The 20,006-nt window shown below is 43.3% G+C and overlaps 8 protein-coding genes across 8 annotated transcripts; 3 read left to right on the top strand and 5 right to left on the bottom strand.

Annotated features, from left to right (window-relative positions):
* Window positions 1-40: 40 nt before the first annotated feature.
* Window positions 41-856, bottom strand: EAF01_006518 (uncharacterized protein; the record flags this gene model as incomplete). The annotated part of the gene is made up of 1 exon (XM_038914772.1): window positions 41-856. One exon carries the CDS (start codon window positions 854-856, stop codon window positions 41-43), a length of 816 nt encoding a protein of 271 aa, XP_038769727.1.
* Window positions 857-1,369: 513 nt separating this feature from the next.
* On the bottom strand, window positions 1,370-2,305 carry EAF01_006517 (uncharacterized protein; the record flags this gene model as incomplete). The annotated part of the gene is made up of 1 exon (XM_038914771.1): window positions 1,370-2,305. The coding sequence occupies one exon, from the start codon at window positions 2,303-2,305 to the stop codon at window positions 1,370-1,372; it is 936 nt and encodes a 311-aa protein (XP_038769726.1).
* Window positions 2,306-2,830: 525 nt separating this feature from the next.
* EAF01_006516 (uncharacterized protein) lies at window positions 2,831-3,947 on the top strand (the record flags this gene model as incomplete). The annotated part of the gene is made up of 2 exons (XM_038914770.1): window positions 2,831-3,677; window positions 3,760-3,947. 2 exons carry the CDS (start codon window positions 2,831-2,833, stop codon window positions 3,945-3,947), a joined length of 1,035 nt encoding a protein of 344 aa, XP_038769725.1.
* An 11-nt stretch (window positions 3,948-3,958) lies between these two features.
* On the top strand, window positions 3,959-6,244 carry EAF01_006515 (uncharacterized protein; the record flags this gene model as incomplete). Its single annotated transcript, XM_038914769.1, has 4 exons — window positions 3,959-4,370; window positions 4,536-4,652; window positions 4,704-5,731; window positions 5,783-6,244. The coding sequence occupies 4 exons, from the start codon at window positions 3,959-3,961 to the stop codon at window positions 6,242-6,244; spliced, it is 2,019 nt and encodes a 672-aa protein (XP_038769724.1).
* A 694-nt stretch (window positions 6,245-6,938) lies between these two features.
* EAF01_006514 (uncharacterized protein) lies at window positions 6,939-9,448 on the bottom strand (the record flags this gene model as incomplete). Its single annotated transcript, XM_038914768.1, has 5 exons — window positions 6,939-7,747; window positions 8,176-8,486; window positions 8,536-9,252; window positions 9,305-9,342; window positions 9,398-9,448. The coding sequence occupies 5 exons, from the start codon at window positions 9,446-9,448 to the stop codon at window positions 6,939-6,941; spliced, it is 1,926 nt and encodes a 641-aa protein (XP_038769723.1).
* A 915-nt stretch (window positions 9,449-10,363) lies between these two features.
* On the bottom strand, window positions 10,364-11,310 carry EAF01_006513 (uncharacterized protein; the record flags this gene model as incomplete). The annotated part of the gene is made up of 2 exons (XM_038914767.1): window positions 10,364-11,048; window positions 11,150-11,310. 2 exons carry the CDS (start codon window positions 11,308-11,310, stop codon window positions 10,364-10,366), a joined length of 846 nt encoding a protein of 281 aa, XP_038769722.1.
* Window positions 11,311-14,499: 3,189 nt separating this feature from the next.
* Window positions 14,500-14,778, top strand: EAF01_006512 (uncharacterized protein; the record flags this gene model as incomplete). Its single annotated transcript, XM_038914766.1, has 1 exon — window positions 14,500-14,778. The coding sequence occupies one exon, from the start codon at window positions 14,500-14,502 to the stop codon at window positions 14,776-14,778; it is 279 nt and encodes a 92-aa protein (XP_038769721.1).
* Window positions 14,779-17,660: 2,882 nt separating this feature from the next.
* EAF01_006511 (uncharacterized protein) lies at window positions 17,661-19,715 on the bottom strand. The gene is made up of 4 exons (XM_038914765.1): window positions 19,432-19,715; window positions 19,163-19,378; window positions 18,517-19,114; window positions 17,661-18,464 (listed from the first exon to the last, which is right to left on the bottom strand). The coding sequence occupies exons 1-4, from the start codon at window positions 19,664-19,666 to the stop codon at window positions 18,344-18,346; spliced, it is 1,170 nt and encodes a 389-aa protein (XP_038769720.1). The 5' UTR covers window positions 19,667-19,715; the 3' UTR covers window positions 17,661-18,343.
* Window positions 19,716-20,006: the final 291 nt, after the last annotated feature.

Raw genomic sequence — 20,006 nt, 5'->3', positions numbered from 1 at the left:
AAATACAGTCACACATGTAGCAAGAACAAAAGCATAAAACTCATTCCCGTAATTCCATCTCCTCACCATCTCCCCGCACACTCACCCTCTGCACCATCCCCAAAATCCTAACACCCACCTCCCACCAACTTCCCATCCCCTCATCCACCACAAACCCATTCCGCTCCCACGTCCTCACCGCCACATCCCTCGCATACAAACACACTAATCCCTTCCACTCCGGCACCCTCCCCTTCTCCTCCTCCCTCAACGCCTCTTCCGAAAACCGCGGATGCTCCCCCGCCCATTTCAAAGCAGCTTGGATTAAAATGTCTGCATACCCTTTCCCGCGATACTCTTTCAAAACCGCTAATCGACCAAGTCGTATATAGGGCTCTATTCCATCGTGAAACGTAGTTGCGGGATTTATCTTATATGTAGGAGAGGCCTGGAAGAAAAAGGTTGAGGAGGGTGGAATTTCTTCGGTGGGAGATCCGGCAACGATGCGAGTGTGGGGGAGAGGCCGGAGGGTGTCAGGGTAGGGGAGTAGACGGAGTGTTCCTACTGGGATGTAGGGGATTTGGGAGGTTTCTAAATCTGAGTCTGAGAGGAGAGAATGAGGATTTGGAGGTGCGTAGATGACGAAATGCACAGAGCGCGCATCGTCGTTATCGAGATGGTGGATGAGTGGGACGGCACGTTGTTCGTAGACGAATACTTGTTCGCGCACGGAGCAGGAGTCTTTGAATATGGGAATTTGGGTGATGGAGGGGGAGGATTGCGAGGAGGCGGGGAGGTGACGGGTCCAGGTGTGGAGGTGGGGGCGGGGGGTTGTTGGATGAGGAGTTTGTTGGGGGGGGGGAGGGGGGGTGGACATTGTGGTTTGGGGGTGGAGGTTGGAGGTTGAGGTTTGGAGGGAGAGCGAGGAAGTGATTTGGTGGATAATGGTTGACGTGAGAATTGGGATATAGAAATAGCAGGTGGGAAATAGGTACAAGTAAGAGACAGGTGGAACAGTTTATGTTAAATTGTTTCTCAGAATCATAATGAGTCATCCGGCCTCTTTCTGAGGTTTGCAAGATGAGATACTGATAAGACGCGCAGCTTAGTCTATTGTGACATGCACTAGCATGCTTTGAGTATCCAGAGCGTTCATCGAATCTGGGGTGTCCACAAGATTGAAGGAAAGTGATTATTTGTAATTACAAAATGGACTGCTGTAATCTATAATGTTCTAATGAACGCTAATATGCAAAGCTTCAGAATACCACAACTCCCACCCTATGCACCCTATGCAATTCCTGTAAGTTATATCATGGTATCACCCAAATGACTCGCATAAATCCCGTTCTCCAAATTAGGAATTAGAAACCCCATATGTAAAAGAAGATCATGCCTGAATGAGATCAGGCACAGCAGGTCCAACTCCCCTGAGCAATACTATACGATTGCCACTAACCAACGCATCTCCAACTTTCTCATTGAATTCTAAAAGTCTTCCAGCTTCTACATGAAAGATTCTAAGCTTGTCCTTCTCATCCATTCCCTGATTATTGACATTTTCTACTTGAAGTGCCTTCGCCGCTGCGTCCAAAACTCGACCCATTACCCAATCTTTTGAATAAAAGAAAGCACCAGTAGGGAATTTCGAAGTCGTTGTCGCGGCTTCCGCGTCCACATTTATGTATACTCTCTTTTCTGGAGGTACCTTTGCATCTCCCTTTGCCGTCTTTTTGAGTTGGTTGACGGCTACCAATCTTGCAGCTGCGGATGAAGGTTTCGGTTCAGGTAGGACTCGAGTTGATGCGACCTTTGCTTTTTGAGCTGCTCCCCAAGCCCTTAATTTTCCAAAGGCCATTTTTGCACTTGTTTGTTGTTCATTAAATCTGCCAACTCTTGCCCCTATGGGTATGAGGTTTTTACAATCGTGGTCTTCCCCTAATCGATGTTTAAGACAATAGTCCCGATTACATATAGAACAATGAACACCTGTCGATAAACTCGTTCCAATTGTCGTCTTACAAGTCGGTGATGCACATGGCTTTTCAACGTCTGCCATCATTTTCCCCTCGCCCAAAGAACGTTTAGATTGATTAACTAGCCGACGTCTGGCTGCCCATTCTCCAGGTTTTGAACAATGATGGCTAGTTTCTGTACGATGATCGAGACAAAATGTTCCGCGACATGATTCGCAACGAAATGGGAGGAAATCTAGTTGATTGCAGTATTCGTATTGGCAGTGTACACCAATTAATGTTGGGTCTTTTTCGTCCATGGTACTGAAGGATGTATCTTCTGGAGTTTCTGATCTTGATGAGGAGGCCATGATGAAGGATAGGAATATATAAACACCTCGAATAGGCTTCCAATGCGTCGTACTATGGGCGGGTTTGAGATGTGTAGGTGTTAAGATGGGAATTGAAGTAGTGACGATGGCGAGGCTGATTATGAATGCAAGTCTAGAGGCTTCTGGAATATAGCCTAGGTAAAACGAAGCTAACGTTACGTCAAGGCTTAGCGTCGGTCTTTAAACTGTCCGTGTATCAAAAAGGGATGCGAAATAAAACTATCGCTCTAGAGAACTGCTTGAGAGGACAACATTACGTGTTTTAAGCATCCTTATGTAAACTACTCAAACGATCACTCAGTTTGAGCGCCAAAGATTACTTGTTGACCTTGAAATGGGAAGGTTTGTTAGGTCTTCTCCAATAGCAATTGAATATCGGTAGGATGGGTCCAAAAATGGACCATATGAGGATGACCTGCAGGAGAGGAGAGGGCTCAGCCTCAAGTATTCGTTTCATGTAATTGGGAAGCTTCCGAGGTTGAGATAGCCTGACGGTTCGCCATCATGGCTCTTGAAGTAATCGGTGGAATAGCGAGCATTCTTCAACTCGCAGGAACCGTCTACACGATATCAAAAACCCTCTACGAAGTGGGAGAAGCTTTATCCAATGCCCCTTCCGATATTAAGGAGTTGGCAGGAGATCTCGAAACTTTCTCAGATGAGCTTCATCTGTTATCCACATTGCTTCACAGTAAAGATGGTCGCTATGCAGATCGGGTGTATAGGCTTACAGCTAAAATCATTGGGGATTGTGCGACGATATGCACGAAAATTGATCGAATTATCCGGAAATTGAGAAGTGGTAGTGTTTTGGCCAAAACTAAATGGTTGTATAAAGAAAAGGAAATTATGAAGTTGTTGGCGAGACTTCGTGACTTAAAGTTAAGTCTGATGGGTACATTGAGTGTGTTAAGTGCACTGAGAGCCGATAGTATGATCGACTCCTTGGGTATAAATAACCCCAGTTTGATTGGAGGCCAAAATAAACACGGTTTATCGACAAAGACACGCATGCAAGTAGAGGACACGAGACTGAAACTAGCCAGCATATCGATGAAGGATACTACGGGAGCCTCTTCAGGGCCAAAACCTATGTTAACATTAAGCGCGTCTTCTATTTCGGGGGGCTCAAGCCCTATTTTGAGTACGTCAGCTACATCGGCAACCTATGTTGGTCTCCCACCAACTAGAATGCCCAGTACCACCAGTTTTTCTGCATCCTCATTCATTTCAATGGCAGTGATGCCAAATAGCATACCGCCAATCCTGAATGCTCAAGCGAACCAGTCTGTAGATTCCTTCCACAGCGCCTTATCAAATCAAGATCAAGACTCTTTAGATGGCCAAATGAGTAAGTCTTTAAGGTTCAAACCCTGAGATCTGCAACATGTGATGCGGATAGTGTTTTTTGAAACTGGGCTAACACGTCGAAGTGCTAGAACAAGTGGAGAGCTCTCTCAAACCAGAAGATCCTAACCATGTACCTGTGATACCGCAGTCTGTCATTGTATCCGATAGACATGACAAAAGCTCATTTCCGGCAGAAGAGAGCCGACAACTAGATACTTCAGTATCAAAATCTCTCAAGAGCTGGAGAAATGAAATGGCTCTTCAGCAATGAGGCATTTCAACATGAATCTCAAAGATACTGAGGAATGGGCAAACAACTTGCCAATCCCGAGCAACCTTTCGGCAATCACTGAGCCTACCGATCCAGCGGAAATATCGCCCCACCAAAAAGTCAAGAATAAGCCTCAAGAATTAGGGAGAGACAGACTGGAAGCGGACTTGGAAGACGTCCCGTCGCCTTCCGATAACACCTATTCTCGCCGCTTCTACGCCTATGGAAGTGGTGTAGTCTTGGGTTCTTCAATGGGATGGGAGAAACATCATAGCGACTTTGGCGATGATGGGCCTCTGTTGGAGGAAGTCGATGGCTACGTTATATCTCCCGCTTATTCCCCAGCGAGCCCAATTTACAATTCCATGGAAGCCGATAGCTTTCCAATACAGGCTGACACTACTTTATTGTCTTTAACGGGAGGTAAATAATGTCCGAATAACTTCTCCGAATTCATGGACGAGTCTGCGGTCGTCTGCGATAGGCTTTTCATAGATGAGAAGAAGATGATCCCGACTTCACCCAAATATCCCGCATTGGAAAGTAATGATATCATAGAGCATCATGGTCACAATACTAATTTTACAGAAGAAGCCATTTTATTCTCACAAGTTCAGTCAGGTTTTGGTCGCGGTAGTCTTGATGTGCCAAGTGTACAAGCTAGACACACCGCTACCCAAGCCAACAGCCCGGGTCTTTCAAAATGTGGGTTAATATGAAAACCAATATGTACATGTGTTTTGCTAATATGATCAGGTCTGCCTCAGAAGCTTGACTTGACAAATCAAGAAATGCAGCTCAGACTTCTCGAGGACCAGAATAACAGGAGATTAGAAATGGCAAAACGGGAGCAGCAAAATAGCCATCAACAATTCTTAAAAACATCTCACCAGGCAAACTTAGAGAGTGCGCCTCCCAAGCTAAATATACCTACGAATGAACTCGCGTGCCGCGATTACCAGAGGCAACTTGTACTTATCGAGAAAGAGAATAAAGACAGGTTAGCATTGACAGAACAGAAGCAGCAGTCATCTACTCAACGACCTCGACGAATTCAAATACAACACCAGCAGCTAATGGCTCAGCTGTCTCCCCACCGACGTCTTGGAGTTCCCGATAGAGTTCCTGGGGTGGATTTCGAGCGATGTCATAATATTGAGGCCTGCCAAAGTATGGAGACCTCGGCTAACATACCACCGGGACTCTGTGAGCTTGTAAATGAAGATCTGTTACCCAAACCGCAGCCTAAAGAGATTCAAATGCGAAGCCAAGCATCACAAAAAGCTTACAAAAGATATGGACAGCCTTCTTATCCGTCTATATCACTTTGTGGCAAAAGCGAACCTCGCGGGCCTATGGAGTTCCCCCCATATTATACTGATGGTATCTCGGGACAAGTTTTTAAGTCGCCTAAAAGTGATGAATTGAATGATATCTTTACTTTCAATTTCCAGAATGAAATTTACAACAAGGGCCTAGGCGGATTCTGGCACAGAGGTCTCATGAATGTTGAGTCATTAGATGCTGTAATATGGCGTAATTTACAACGGTACTTGATACGGGAGCGCGTTTACACTACCTTGGAAGCAGGCTCAAATTCGCTTGTTGCCAATTTAGATTGGTCTGCAACTCCTTACAAAGAGAGGATAACTCTACGCCGTCAAATGTTTCCGCGTGCTGCTTGCTCTATCCAGAAAATACTTGATGTTCTAGCCGTGACGGAAGAGATAATCGGCCTTAGCATTGGAGCTATTGCGTGGGCATGTCTTCTGGGTGCCGTCGAGGTATGTTGATTGGTATCCATCAAAAAAATTTAAGCTAATTAATCTTTACAGAACTTGCTTTCGCTTGATCCAAATTGGACAGTTGACCCCCCAGTCAAAATTATCACAGAAATGAGCGAAATCGTTAGCAAAATCGCTCGATATACCGTCATGGAGAATATTTACGCTCAGTGGAAAGGAATGAGTCTTAATAAAGATTACGAACATTTTCTTATCAACCTATCCACTCATATCTTGATCTATCTCGGGGCTTTCGTTCCAAGTCTCTCAGAGAATAGCACGAATGCCGATATGAAGCCCTATTTTGATAAAATCATCGACGCCGACACGGCATGTCGCGGGTTCACGGTTATCGTGAGCGCCGAGAGTACTACCATTGATCGGAAACGCTCATTTGAGGAATTTTCGGATGATTCGGGCGACACTGACGATTTAGACGGGGCTATCTTACGAGTTGATGGTGATGATGAAGTAAATAATATGCCATCGTCAGCAAAGCGCATTAGGTTATAAAAACGGGAGTCCGTTTGGGGCTGTAATCGTCTGGTTTGAAATATATACCATTGTTTATTTTGTAGTCATATTTCGTACTTATATTTGCCAGTAAAATACCTTCATTTTGTGTCTTAACACGGGAGTGCAAATCACTTATCACATGGAAGAGATGGAACCTAAATCACTTGTTGGGAAAAGTAAAATGGAATTTATTGTGACCGAGATTCGTTCATCGATTCGGACCAGGAAGAATCTCAAGATCGAGTTAAGTGCAAAATACCAAATATTTAGAACGACATCTTCTGCATAGTTGAACCTCGCGTTGAATTCCCAAGAACAAAGTTTGCCATTCCAAATTGCTCTTCCAACTTCCAGGCGATAGCTAAAGTAAACAAGATATCAACTGTCTAATCGATCATTGCGCTCAGCCTTCACTTCCTCTCCATACACCACTCTCTAAACTATTATCCTAGCCTCTAAATCCCAACGCCCTCTTCAGTGCCACTAATTTCGACCTCGCTTCTTTCGTTCTAACCCTTCTGCAACTATCACAAAAATCTCTATCTTCGTGATTCCAGGCATAACATCCCAACTACCAAGATTAATCAATTAGCATTGTCTCCAAGATTCCACATCTCAATACACAAAAGGATTAATCGACAGAAATCAAACATACCATCCCTTCCTCCAAATCCTCATTCGGCACACATTGTCACATCTCCTTCATCTCCTCCTTATTCCCTCCAAAATAATCTATCGGTCTTCGAAGCGTCTGCATAACTCCAGAGAAATCGAGGTCGATGGTGATAGTAGGTGATCTTGGGGCTCTGAAACGCTGGCTTTCCATATCATCGATTGTGTAATCCTGTGAATTGCATAGAGGCTTGGCTGGAGGGGTTACGTTTCCTCGATGGCTTCTGCGCCGCGGTCTCTGTGTTAGCGCGCAGGTTGGTTCTGAGTTTGTGTTTTGATGTGCGTCTTGAGTAGTTGAATATGTGCTCTGTGAGTCATTTGCTTGATCTTCGAGGTAGAGAGTAGAGTGTTGATCGTGGGTATCACTGGTTCTGCGATGTCTGTCTGCAAGATTGTTGTCTACATTGTACTTTGAATGATTCCTTGGGTTTTGGGTGCTGGAATACTGACCCTCGAGATTGATGTCACGGTCTTCACTGCATCTTCGGTGAATAGAATAAGAGCCTTGGTTTCCGGACTGGCTTCTCGGGTTATTTTCCTCTGGTGTGGAAATTCCGGGAATAGTGAATTGAAGTTCTGGATTACTGGTGCTGCGAGGTCTTTGTATGGGTGTGTTGAAGAGGGTTCGTCTTGAATTATGCGCAAAGTTTTGGGTACTGGGATCTTGGATATCATAACCTTCGACTGCGTACGATGAGGGAGAATCGTGGGTTTTGATGCTATATTGGTGGTTTGAATGTTGGTAGCTTGGATGATCGGTACTATGGTGTATTTGAGGAGATGGGTCTTGAAAGCTGTGGATAACAGATTGCTGAGTCTGCTGGCTCTCTATATCAATGTTTGATCAACGCAGAGGGGAAGATAAAAATCTCTTGAATCTTGAGGGTGGATTCATATCTGTGTTGGACATGATAGTAGTTCGTCGTTTGTCTTTGTGTATTATTGGTTTAAGGATTGTAGTGATGATAGATGTAAACTATTCAGCTTTTCCTCTGGAAAAGGTCAAATGTTCAAGAGGTATTTAAATCTCTATCCAAATCTCGTATGGTTTCTATGCGGTTATGAAGATTCAGAACAGGGATTGGCTCTATGCCGTACATTGAGGGCAATTTTGAATAATTTCTGAATCATTAAATACACCAGAGAAATACGCATCTGTTACACAACAGTACTTATGAATACTCAAAATCATCTAGAATATTCAAATACACATTCTTTTCCCCCCCAAAACCATAATTCAGAACATGACTAGATACCGAGTAATGCGCCTTTTGTAGTGCTTGCCAACTGTAATCTCCAAAATCTCTGTTCGGCGCACAAGAACATTTCTCCATTCTTTCCAAAGCAAAAGTTTGCTACGCCGCCAGGAACTAAAATAGTACCAATCAAAGTCCCGGCTGGATTCCAGACTTCAACGCCATCGCCGCAGCCAGAGTATACATTACCGTGAACATCACATTTGATGCCATCCGGGAAGCCGTCGATTGCATATGTGAAAACTCTTCGGTTGGCGAGGAAGGGCGCGCCTGATGTCATGTGAACATCAAAAGCATAGATAGTTGCAGGACTAGATCGAAGTCAGTGAACGATCCATAATGTAAGATGAAGAGACATACCGCGTCAAATCCTCATTTCCATCTCCGTGGATCTGATCTGTATCCGTAATATAAACCAATGACTCATCCGGTGAGAAAGCAATTCCATTTGGTCTACCAAATCCATCTGCTACAACTCTAATATCTCCCGTAATGGGATTGAATCTATATACTTGGCAAGGCAGTTTGGGCTTTGATCGGAAATCTTGCTCCCATCCATAACATGGATCTGTAAACCAAATGCTACCATCTTTAGCCACCACGACATCATTCACAGAATTGAATTGTCTTCCATGAAAATTCGTCACCATCGGTTTCGGAGGTGAAGATCTGGGCATATGATAAATACCACCTGAGCCTGCGCTTCTATTTCCTTGAGCACAAAATAGAATACCATCTTGATAATTAACACCACCATTCGGCATGTCAATGCCTGGTGGTGGACGCATTTTAGCCCACTCAGCAGATTTGATACTTCCGTCGTCATTGCGATGGAGCTTAATTCTAGATATCAGAATAGTTGGGAAGTTTGCGGAACTAGTAGCTTGTAGGAGGTTTGATGTGACATAAAGCTCATCGTGGTCGGGTAACAGGACACAAGCTTCGTGAAAGAAAGGGTTGTTGGTCGAGCCAGCGGTAGAAAATAGGAGTGCATGCGACGGTGCTTCGCCAATCAATGAGGCAAATGCGGAATCATGTTGCAGAAGAGTGACTTGGTCTGAAAGACCATATGTGGTACTGAGGGAAATGTGTCAGCATCGATGTTATTGACGGAGCAACAAAGACTAACGTAACATTTCCACTGCTTGCCTTTAACTTGTCAACAATCTAGTAAAAAGTATCAGTGAGTAGTAAGGATACAATGATGATGCAATAACATTACCTCTATCTTGGTGGGCACGCTTGATATATCAGAATTGGTTACTGCTGCCATTCTTGCGCCTTCAAAGCTTCTGGATTGATCTGAAGCTTAAATCGCCGCAAACATCAACGTGGAAGATGTCTAATGTACGTACCGAAGCTTGTTTGGTCCTTCTTGATCATATGAGGTCTTGAATCTTGAGAGCAACAGTAATTGAAAAGGTGGGGTGGTGATGCCGGAGAGCTATCGCCGGTATTCATCCGAGACATCGCGGGGAATTTGGAACGACAACGACCCGAAAGCTCACCGGAATAGTTTTTAGGTAGGAACCTGGCCGTACAAGTTTGGACTTCAAGAAGTTGGGCCACATCAATATCTACAGAAGTTTCAAGAAAAGACAGGAGTTTGATACAATAATGTGCATATCTATTCTGGAAGAACATTCCCTCGGGATTGAACCCTTCTTAAAATGCCATTTCATTGATCTATAGTATGCTATCAGATTCAGTTGACAACCGAGATTGTTTCAAATGTTTCTAGCACGAATAGTAAGTTTATATCGACAATTCTTCCGTTTTCATCGGGAGTTCCAAGGCTTTGCAGAATCCATTGGAGGAGTGTGGAGTCTTGAAAGAACATGACTACGACTCGTCATCACGTATCCCATGATACTTATATAAAAGCTTCAATGAGAGATAGGATAGGAGCATTAGTTATTTATCCCGCTGACGAGGATTCTCGTGTTTAGCATTAATTTCATTGTTGAAGAACTTCGGACATTGACTCCTAATCACGCTGCACCAAAACCGGACTAACTGTGCCATTTCATACGCACGAACAAAACAGAAATGAGAGAGAATTCCCGCTTCGCACTATTGTATCCTCATCCATTCATAGCTACCAACTTCAACCCAAACAACAGAACAATAGCCAAAAGGAAAGTAACCTTCACCTCATTACATGTGTACGCATCCCAGCCTTACTTCATTACATAGCGCAAATGAACCCTACAGCCACCGCTAATGCCAACCCTAGGCTCAAATTGTACATAACCGGCGTCGCGTTCGAGGTAGTCACCTGAATTGGTCCTGTCGTCTGCGCCGCCGTGCTATCCCTAGTGACAGTACTACTTCCAAACACTGACTCCCCAGCCTTAGAACTTATACTGCTAGGCGATGTTGATTCCCAGTTATCAACCCCGGTACTACTCGCCCATGAGGAGCTCCAGTTGTCAGCTCCGGTACTTCTTGTCCATGACGAGCCCCGACTGGCATCCCCGGTATGACTCGTCCACGACGACTCCCAATCACCAAACTTAGTACTACTCGCCCATGTCGACTCCCAAGTACTAAGCGGTGTTGCCGTCGTACCGCCTACTACTCCGACAGGTGTAGTTTTCCAAACAGTGGCAGTGGTTAAGATACTCTCGAGACTGTACACACTGTCTAGTATGCTTACAGCATTATCGACATAGGATTTTGCGTCTGGAGATAGTGAGGTATACCAATCCGGCTTGTTGGTACCAGAAAGTTGTTCGTCTAGTTGCGAAACCCCTGTTGGAGAGTATCCAAGGGTTGAGGCTGAGCTGGGAATGTTGGAAAGTTCGAAGGCAAGGGATGAGGGGATGTCGAGGGCAGTGGAGAGAGCAGAGAGACTGGAGACTATACCAGAGCTGCATTGATATATGAGTGTCAGTTGTAAGCCTTTCGGCGGAGGTGAAAGAAGAGGAAAGCAGAAGGGGGAAGAATTGACGTGGATCCATGGGAAACTTACACTACAGCCGCCTGACTTGCGTCCAATGCAACGTCCGGTACACCAGCCTGGCTTGGATTAATTGGGTAATCGACGACAGCATCTTGATTATCATCCGATGGATAATTCGCAAACACCACAGTGCAAAGGCTGGCCACCATCACCAAAATATTGATACGCATGGTCGCAATTTTGAAAGATGCGTTACTGGCCCAGTCCAAGTTACCTGTTGAAAGTAGGAGATTTCGGAGGAATGATTTATGTTCGAAAACTTTCGGGGTTCGTAAGTGAAAGATAAGAAATTTGCGAACAAACATGAGAATAACAGGAAGTTATCTGCACATTAAATCCTGAGTTCTCTCATACAAACGTAGATAATTGGGATGGCTTGTCACGGGCTGCAATCAACCACATTTTCTTCCCGCATTGCGTACCCCGCCATGCCGGGCATGTATTCCCGGTACATACTTATCCTTTCGGCGAACAACATGCAATCTTATTTTGAAAGAAACCAAAATTGATACAAGCCTCGTATGCTTTTAAGAAGTCGCCATAATAAGAGACTCTTGGTTTATGACACGATTCGGCAGCAATCATCATAAAAGAATAGGTTGGGGCTAAAGAACTCATAGCTTGATATCATAGAGAACTATATCACACGCATAGTCAGGCGGATGACACAAACTCACCTTGACATTGGAGTCTGTCAAGACTGCATCGTAAACATGATTCTCGCTCTCCTTTTTCCCTCCTCGCTTCATTCAGTTCGAACTTCGCATGAACAAGACCATGTTCCTCAACCTCTTCACATTTTCTGTGACCTGTGTAGTTAATATCCCAAGCCTTCTCAACAAATCTGCGCTTGGCAGGCTCGCCCAGTCAAGCAGCACAATTGATTGGTTATATCCATACCACATTCCCACTCAAGCATGCACATGGGCTACCCTGTCAAATAGTCTTTCAAGAGAACGGAGCTCCGCTTGACGCCTCACTGCAACTTTCGGTACTTGACATGGTCCCCCACATTATACGTGATCTGGCAACACAAACATTACATATGTTTGCACCACCACTTATTCACAATACCTTGACGGTACAATTATAGCCAGGGCGATGATCCGAAACTCTTCGACAGCCTGCCACATGTTGATGGCGATTTGTGTTTCAGTCGGTGTTATGTGTTTCGTATTCGCTTGCAGTTTGATAGAATGGAGTATCATGGGGTAGTCCGTAAGCTGACGCAGAATGCTGCCGAAGTTTCTATATACACCTCTGAAGGTCTTGGGATTGATGTTTCATATGCGTGATCAAATAGATTGGAACGAGTCTTCGATGAGGCTACAAGAACGATTACAGTCCTGTAACCCTAGGTGTGGAGTTTGAGCTTATAAAATGATGCCCTCCACTTCTGCATCTACACTTGCTTATTTACAGTATTTTGAAAACAAAACAGCACGATCATTACTCTGCGCATTTATCAAGTATGTTGTAAGATGTTAACAAGAATTGATCTCGATTTATCTCGTTCGCAAATATCCATTTTTAATCTTTCAAATTTGTGAGCCTGATACACAATTCAATGAACAAAAGTTGACTAAAGTTGTGACAGAACTTTCAGATCAGAATATTATCATATCGCAATGGTTTTTCTAGACAAGAGGTCAATAGAAATTAGCCAAGGGGTGATAGTTTCTCACTCACAACTGTAATCTCGGCGCATGGATTACCAATATAACTGTTGGTATCACCATGGGGATGGTGAAGTCAATATAGTACTATGGTTCACACTGTTGTTATATTGCTTGAGGTTCTAAAAGCTAGGGCTACGAAACGTATTACTGTAGTGTCGGAAGACGCTAGCGTCAACGCTAGCGTAGTCACATGATCCCTGTCCCAACAATAACCTTACAGATGCTATATCATGGAATTCCACCGTGAACGCGATGACATTGCCTTTTTGAATTTTACATCAGATTGGCATTTCTCTAATAGTTTAATCTTTTCGATGTGATTCGATGAGCACTTACAGGTAACTTCTTGCGGTCTTTTGATCTATTTCGAACTCTTCATCGAAATAGGGTTTCTTTTGCGACGATTTTCGGCCAACACTTATCTTTTCTCTTCAATTATTGGCAAAGACGTTCTTTATATGACCTCTACGCAGTTATAACTGCTGTCTGGCAGTTCCATTTCATATCAGCGGACCTTCATAAACAATCAAAGCAGGTAGAATGACTGGAAGTGTAGCATCTTCGATGTGAGGGTGAGAATAGAGGGGACAGAAGCTCGCAGGTAAGGGACGGAGTGGTCAAACTAGAGGAAGAAACATGAGTGATTGATCTTGAACCACTCAGGAAGGTCCAGAAATTTCAGCTACAAAAGGTCACGCGAGCAGGAATCCTTTCGCCCTGACCAGAAGAATGATAGATTTCTGCGCTCTTCATGTGATCCCTACATATTCACACCTAAAATTCGAGAGACAACCAAATACAACGAGATATCGCAGTGTCGCCATAGGATACATGGCCAAATTGAATAGGATAGGAGCTGCACTTCCCCTTTCCAAGAAAATACATTTTTACGTCGATGTTCAAACTCCAATTAATCGTAACCTCTATACAGATCCTTCATCTGGGCCTTCAATCCAAGATTGGTATGTACTCCCAAGATTTTAACGTAAGGTGGTCTAGATAGGTCGGGTAAAACGGTCGGCTATTGACGACCATCGGCTGACTCGGGCTGGGTTAGACAAAATGTTCCTTCGCAGTTGAAGGGTTTGGGTCTATTGTTTACTAAAACATTTGGTGGATAGAATCGTTTTTCTATTTTTAGATATTTGATTGTAAATTGACTAGATTGATTTCGTTTTTCGACTTCCAAATTCTAAATCGAAGACTTACAAACCTAGATCTTGATCACCAGTATTCAACTCAGATTTCCAGCCCCACATTTTATGCTCAGAATCCAAATCTAAATCCTTTAATTCGAGTAGAAAATGGTTATAAGTTCCTAATTTCGTAAAATAATAACTATAGATACCTAATTCCAGTTCTTGAGGATCAATTTTCGTTCCTTCACGGGCCGGGTCATGGGTCTGGTCTGGTCTTGAAGGGAAACTGTGGTAAGAGTACACAATCCACCCTTAGCGAGCCCCAGCTCTAACTGCCTTGTAGGTAACTGAATTTCTAGCTTTTTTCGCTTCAAGCACATCTCCTAGGTTCCATCCAAATGTAAAACTATAAATATCTACACCAAGCAGCCCACATTCAGATACATACTCATAGATTCTTCATCTTAGCGCAGACTATCTACAAGTCGTTTATTCTTTATAAGTAAAACCACATTATAAACTCCAGATAAACTCGAAAACAATGCCAGCACCCAAACCAAAAAGTAGTTCTCGACAGAACAGCAGTTCTAATCCAGGCTCTACCCAAGGCAAAGCTTCCTACAAACCAACAAGATCAACGTCTTTTTGTCCAGACCCCATTCGAGAGGACCCTTCTGACCGCAGTGATCAAGCCCCAAAAACACAAATTATGAAGAAACCTCTACGAGCTTCCCCAGAGCCAATGAATCCAGACGCCCCAGGCCAAGTACTAGCGGAAAAGGCAAAGAAACGGAAGAATCCAGCTCTTACGAAAAAGTAAAGCGAACCCCATCGCTCCACTCAACTCTCGAAAATTATCTGAAGAAAAACGGTGTCTGCGATCAGCAACAATGGAATTGAAACACTTCCCTAGCAGACCTTATTCTCTCGAATGAAGATAGCAAAGTGTTCTGGTTGATCAAATGCTTTGACCGATGCAATTGGAAAATACGGGGGAGAATGCTCACCTCGGGTCGAAGCCTAGGGAGGAGAAATTCTGCAGGTAAAAAAGATGGAGGGTGTTCGCTATCACTCTTTCTTTGTTGGGAAAGCCCTTTGGGTAAATTAGTGAGATAGAGAATTGAAAAACACTCCAGCATTTATAATTTCGGCTAGAAGCTTTACTCAGTTGTTTCCATTCCTTGGAGTTTGGCCACATCTCATGTTGTTTGATTTGAAAGAAGTGAGCGGTAAGATACGCAGATCCATATTTTATTTGATTGATCTGTCTCCTCATTGCCCCTTTTCAGTGAAGGTTTGTTTTGTAGCCGACAAAGGTGAATTTTATGCTGTTATTGGGTGACTCACTCGCCTCAGGTTTTGTTATTGCAAAGTCACTTAGAAAAACATCATCCCTCAAAAGCCACTGCGTTTTCAAAAAATTCTTGTTAGGGGGACGACACGATGAAGATATGTTAGCGGAGGTAAAGATTAATAATACACAATAACAAGGAACGAAGCGCTGGCATTTGTGGAGGTTCTATATGAAATGAATGCTGAAATACGCTTGATGCACAACTAATACTTCCGCTGATAGCGTCTACAATGGTTGAAAACAATAACAATATTATAGTATTGACAGGAGTAAGAGTTGACAACACTAGAGTCCAAAAAATTAAGGAGAGCAATCAAGGGCCTTCAAGTATAAAAACTCACCCAAAGAACAAAATTCCAAAACACAGATCATGCGCCGCAACGTATCCAATGTCCCGAGAAGGCTCAGAAAGGCGTAATTTTCCTCGTCTAGAAACAAACCATAATATTGAATATTACATACACCTCCTAAAAGCCCCTCATTTGCATAGACACACCATCACCCTCCATCTAATTGATCTATTCCAGAATCTCGAGATCCTTCCTAAAAGAACTAGCATTCGCTTGAAATTTATTGGTCAATCCATTAGTATCTTCTTGCTTATATAAGGCCCTGGTACTCTCCATTTTGTCAGAACCGAACTAAAATCTGGCGACAAAAATGGTATGATTGCTTGCAATCAGACTAACCATCTTCTCAATACTTCATCCTTTACAAGAGTTATGATGCTACTGCAAATGAGACCAACAAGTACGAAAGTCAACAATAAATTTAATAACAAGAGATGGTAACAAAGATAGGGAGATGACAACGACATCGAAATCAAAACAGGTGCGTGACAGTGAAAGTCTGGGATGATATCAAATGAAAATTAAAGCCAAAAACCACCTTGTTTTCGTGAAGGAAGATCAAAACGACAGATAGATATATCTGGTAAAGTTGAGGTGAGTTTCACACTCCTATCCATCATTTTCGAGTCTACAATTTGATTCAACTATTGAAGAGAACAATAAAATTGTTGAGGTTTTATAGCCACTGTATAAAAAATCATGCGCTTTCTTCAACGAATTGAATGCCGCACTCACCTTATTCCTTCGGTTTATTGTGACTACAGGGTAAGAATAGCAGGTTCACTGAGCTAATCACATTGGCCCATTAACAACCTCCCCCTTTTTTTCCCTATCTAACTCTTTCTTTCCTTGGCGCGTTATGTCCTAATAAGCCACAACACAACATTCAATTGATATAACCCCACGAATACTTTGAACAAACAAGCAAGATAGCAACATAAAAGCCGTTTGATTCCCCATAGTCTAAGCTTCTGTAATCAAAAGAGATTCTAGGGATATGGTGAGAACTATGATTTCAATGAGAACGAGAAAAAGTAGATTCAGTCAACCTATTAGTTGTTGGGCGTAGGGTATAGGATTTGACAGTTTTTTAATTAGTGACTAAATTTAATGGTGTGACGATAAATCATGAATCAACGACAACGGTTGGGCGATGACAACTTCGAGAGCTAGGAGAGATTGAGATGCCATGAGATGCAAGTATGACAATAGACAACAAGATTGACTGAAGAAAGCAAGCTTCACTTTGATCTGAGAACTACTCCCGTGAGGCGAAACTAGGCCACAGAATATCATGTGTTGTCACTAGCTATGTGTTTCTCTCTCTCAGAAACACATGCTAGTCTAGAATCTTAATTACCTCTCTCTTTCGCTGAGAATCTTTGACTTTTCCCCTCCCCCTCTAGTTGGGCCCCTAGGCTCCCCCAGATCAAACGGCACAATAAGTTGTTACCGTCACATTCTCAGGGCGTTCACACAGAATTTTCGATGATTTCACGGGGAAAAAGCTCGTGTAAACTAAACCACAGGCCGACAATGAGACAACCAATATAGCCTCCAACCCGACATCAATCACCGACGATTGAAATTAGCGATACTTATATAACAACGACGTCCTTTTCGGCTTCACCAGACGAGTTTGAGTTCATCCAACAAGAAAGACTGAGATTCCCTTGGATCCTACTCAAATGTTCAAGATAAGAGATGAATGATGAAGCGATGAATCACACTCATAACCAGGTAAACGACGGATAGGTTTGGGAGGATAAAGATGATAATTTAAAAAAGATGTGGGGTAATTTCGAGAGAAAAGCAGAACTATCTGAAGGGAGTAGAATGATAATGAGGGATTACCAATCTAGACTTCCTACAAGTTGCTCGTGTACTGCACTGATCTTCTTCACGTTGAGGATTGCGACTCGTTGTAAGAATTTGATCAACACCCACAATCGAAACTAAAAGTTACTCATACATAAAGTGTCAACAATCCAATTCCATCTAACACCTTCCACTACTTCCTCCACTGCCCACCCACACATCACGTCTGATCGTCGACCCACCAGTGCCACATTCCGGAACCACACTTGTTCTATTCTTCGTCTCATAAATCGGAGCTTGACCGCAATCTTGTTCCCTCACATAAACGTAACTAACCGGCTCTCCAGCCGTCAATTGCGCATCCACATACCAAATAGGGTTATCCGTCGTATACATCCCTGCATTCATAGGTAACGCACTGTTCAAATTCCATGCTCCCAAATCCGTGGAATTTCCAATAATGTAAAGATTTTCGCCATAATATGTTGTAGCATTAACATAGAATCGCACTGGATATTGACATGTTACCGTTACATTTGGGGCCCCTGCTGCAATGGCTGGAACATACACTCCTTGAGAAGATGAAGATGCGCAATTTGGGGGTGGAACTGCTGCTGCCGCACTTCCCCAACTGGCAGGATATTGACCGGAACGTCTTTGAGCCATGGTGACAAATGCTGCGTAACTCCATGTTAGGTCATTGGCGGAAATGGGGGCTCCTGTGTTGCGGTCGAATTGTTCGGCTAGAGATCCATTGCTGGGTGTATATTTTCGAGCAATTGCGACAAAAGAGTCAGCGTAAGTTGTTACGACGTTAAGAATTTTGCTAAACTCGTTATCCCTATTTGTGTAACTCTTAAGTTTTATGGATGGGTAAAGATCGCGGAAGAAATTGATGGATGTTGAATCGACGGTGAGTTTTTTGTGATTCTTCCATTGTGCAACAGCATCGTAGAGAAATTCTGCAGCAGCAGTAGTAAGTACCTGCGAAAGTTAGCCTCAAGCGTAATGATCCGCAGGGGGTGGAAGGAAATACCATGGGTTTCCTCCTTGATAAACATCTTCGGCATATCTTCCAACAGCGACGCCTGAGTTGTTTTTGATACCAGCATTGATACCATAAATTCGGAAGCTATTCACAACTGCCCTAAAATTAGACAACGCTCTGCTACTACAAGGTTGTAAATTTGGACTATCACAAGATCCATCAATATCGAAGATAGAAATCGATCCAAGAATAGAGGCCCCGTCTAGCCCGGTTCTTCTGTTATTAGTATTTATGTTCGAGACGATATATTCTCCGTTCCAAAAACTCTGATTGAGGAAACATAGAGCTTCTAATGCATTGAGATATCCTGGAGATTCAACACCGAGCTTATTGGCCAGATTCCCGGCCTCAACAAAAGCACGGTGCTGATTTTGTAAGGTAAAGAAACTAGATCCCAGAACTTCTTCCCATAAATCATATCCGGTCTCGTTCCAGTACTCGCCAATATATGATAAGTCATTTGCGATGATAGGCCATATGACTAGCTTGGCTCTTTGAAGCTGACTATGGTTTATCAACCAATTGCTATAGGCCATTAGAGCGATGGCACGAAGAGCTGGACCATCACGTTGGGGTCTACCCCATGCTGGGGAATGTTAGCGGGTGCCTGAAATTACTTCTGAATATTACATACCACCATTAAATCGAGTACCATCAACCTCGTATTTAGGTTCACCGAGTCCTAGACCATTAGGAAGAAATGTGCCAGAAGGATTCGTGACAGTTTGAAGGATGGCTTGAGCTTTGACGTATTTCTCAATTTGAGGTTGGAGTGCACGATTGCCAAAGATAAATTCATCAACAAGCATTTTTAACGTCAACGCCGAATCTCGCGTCCAGGTATAAAAGTCTGGGTTCAATTAGCCTGATTTGCCTTGGAAACACAACGGTAGTCTCTCTCACAATCAGGGTTGGCCTTCGAAGGACTTGCAATGACATAATTGCCTGCTCCTGATGCTTTCGACCCATCTGGTCCAATATTGTTGAGAACACCCTGAAGGGCAATTTTTCTCTCAGAAGCAATGAAGGAATCAAGATTATTGTAACTTTCAGCCAAATCTCTTGGTGAAATCGCGGTTGCTTGTACACATAGAAGCGACAAAACCGCAACAGTTGAAGAAACCAGCATCTTGAACATTGACAATTATTTACCTCAAGTTGAGAAGAAAAGAAACAAATGTGGTGCAAACGAAATAAGTTGCAGCAACCTGAGCACTTATTATAATCTTACTTTTTCGTCTCATGTCACAAATATCGTAATTGGCCAAACTAACCTCCACGTTCTTGAGATGTCTATTTTCCCGCAACAACGTTAGGTAAAAGGCGACGGCACGATACTACAAAACCCCTCAAGTGCTTGGCTTTCATACATGTACAAAGTATGTAAGATTACCTTCCCCGCTTGTAACCCTGCAAAATAATCGCGCCGTCGTCTTGCTCCTTCCATCTGGATTACATGGAGTCAAATCAGCTGGGAC

The sequence above is a fragment of the Botrytis porri genome (assembly GCF_014898465.1).
Source record: "Botrytis porri strain MUCL 3234 chromosome Unknown BPOR_008, whole genome shotgun sequence".
NCBI classification, from domain to species: Eukaryota; Fungi; Ascomycota; class Leotiomycetes; order Helotiales; family Sclerotiniaceae; genus Botrytis; species Botrytis porri.
Note: the sequence above shows the minus strand (reverse complement) of the source record. Positions and strands in the feature narration are given on the sequence as shown.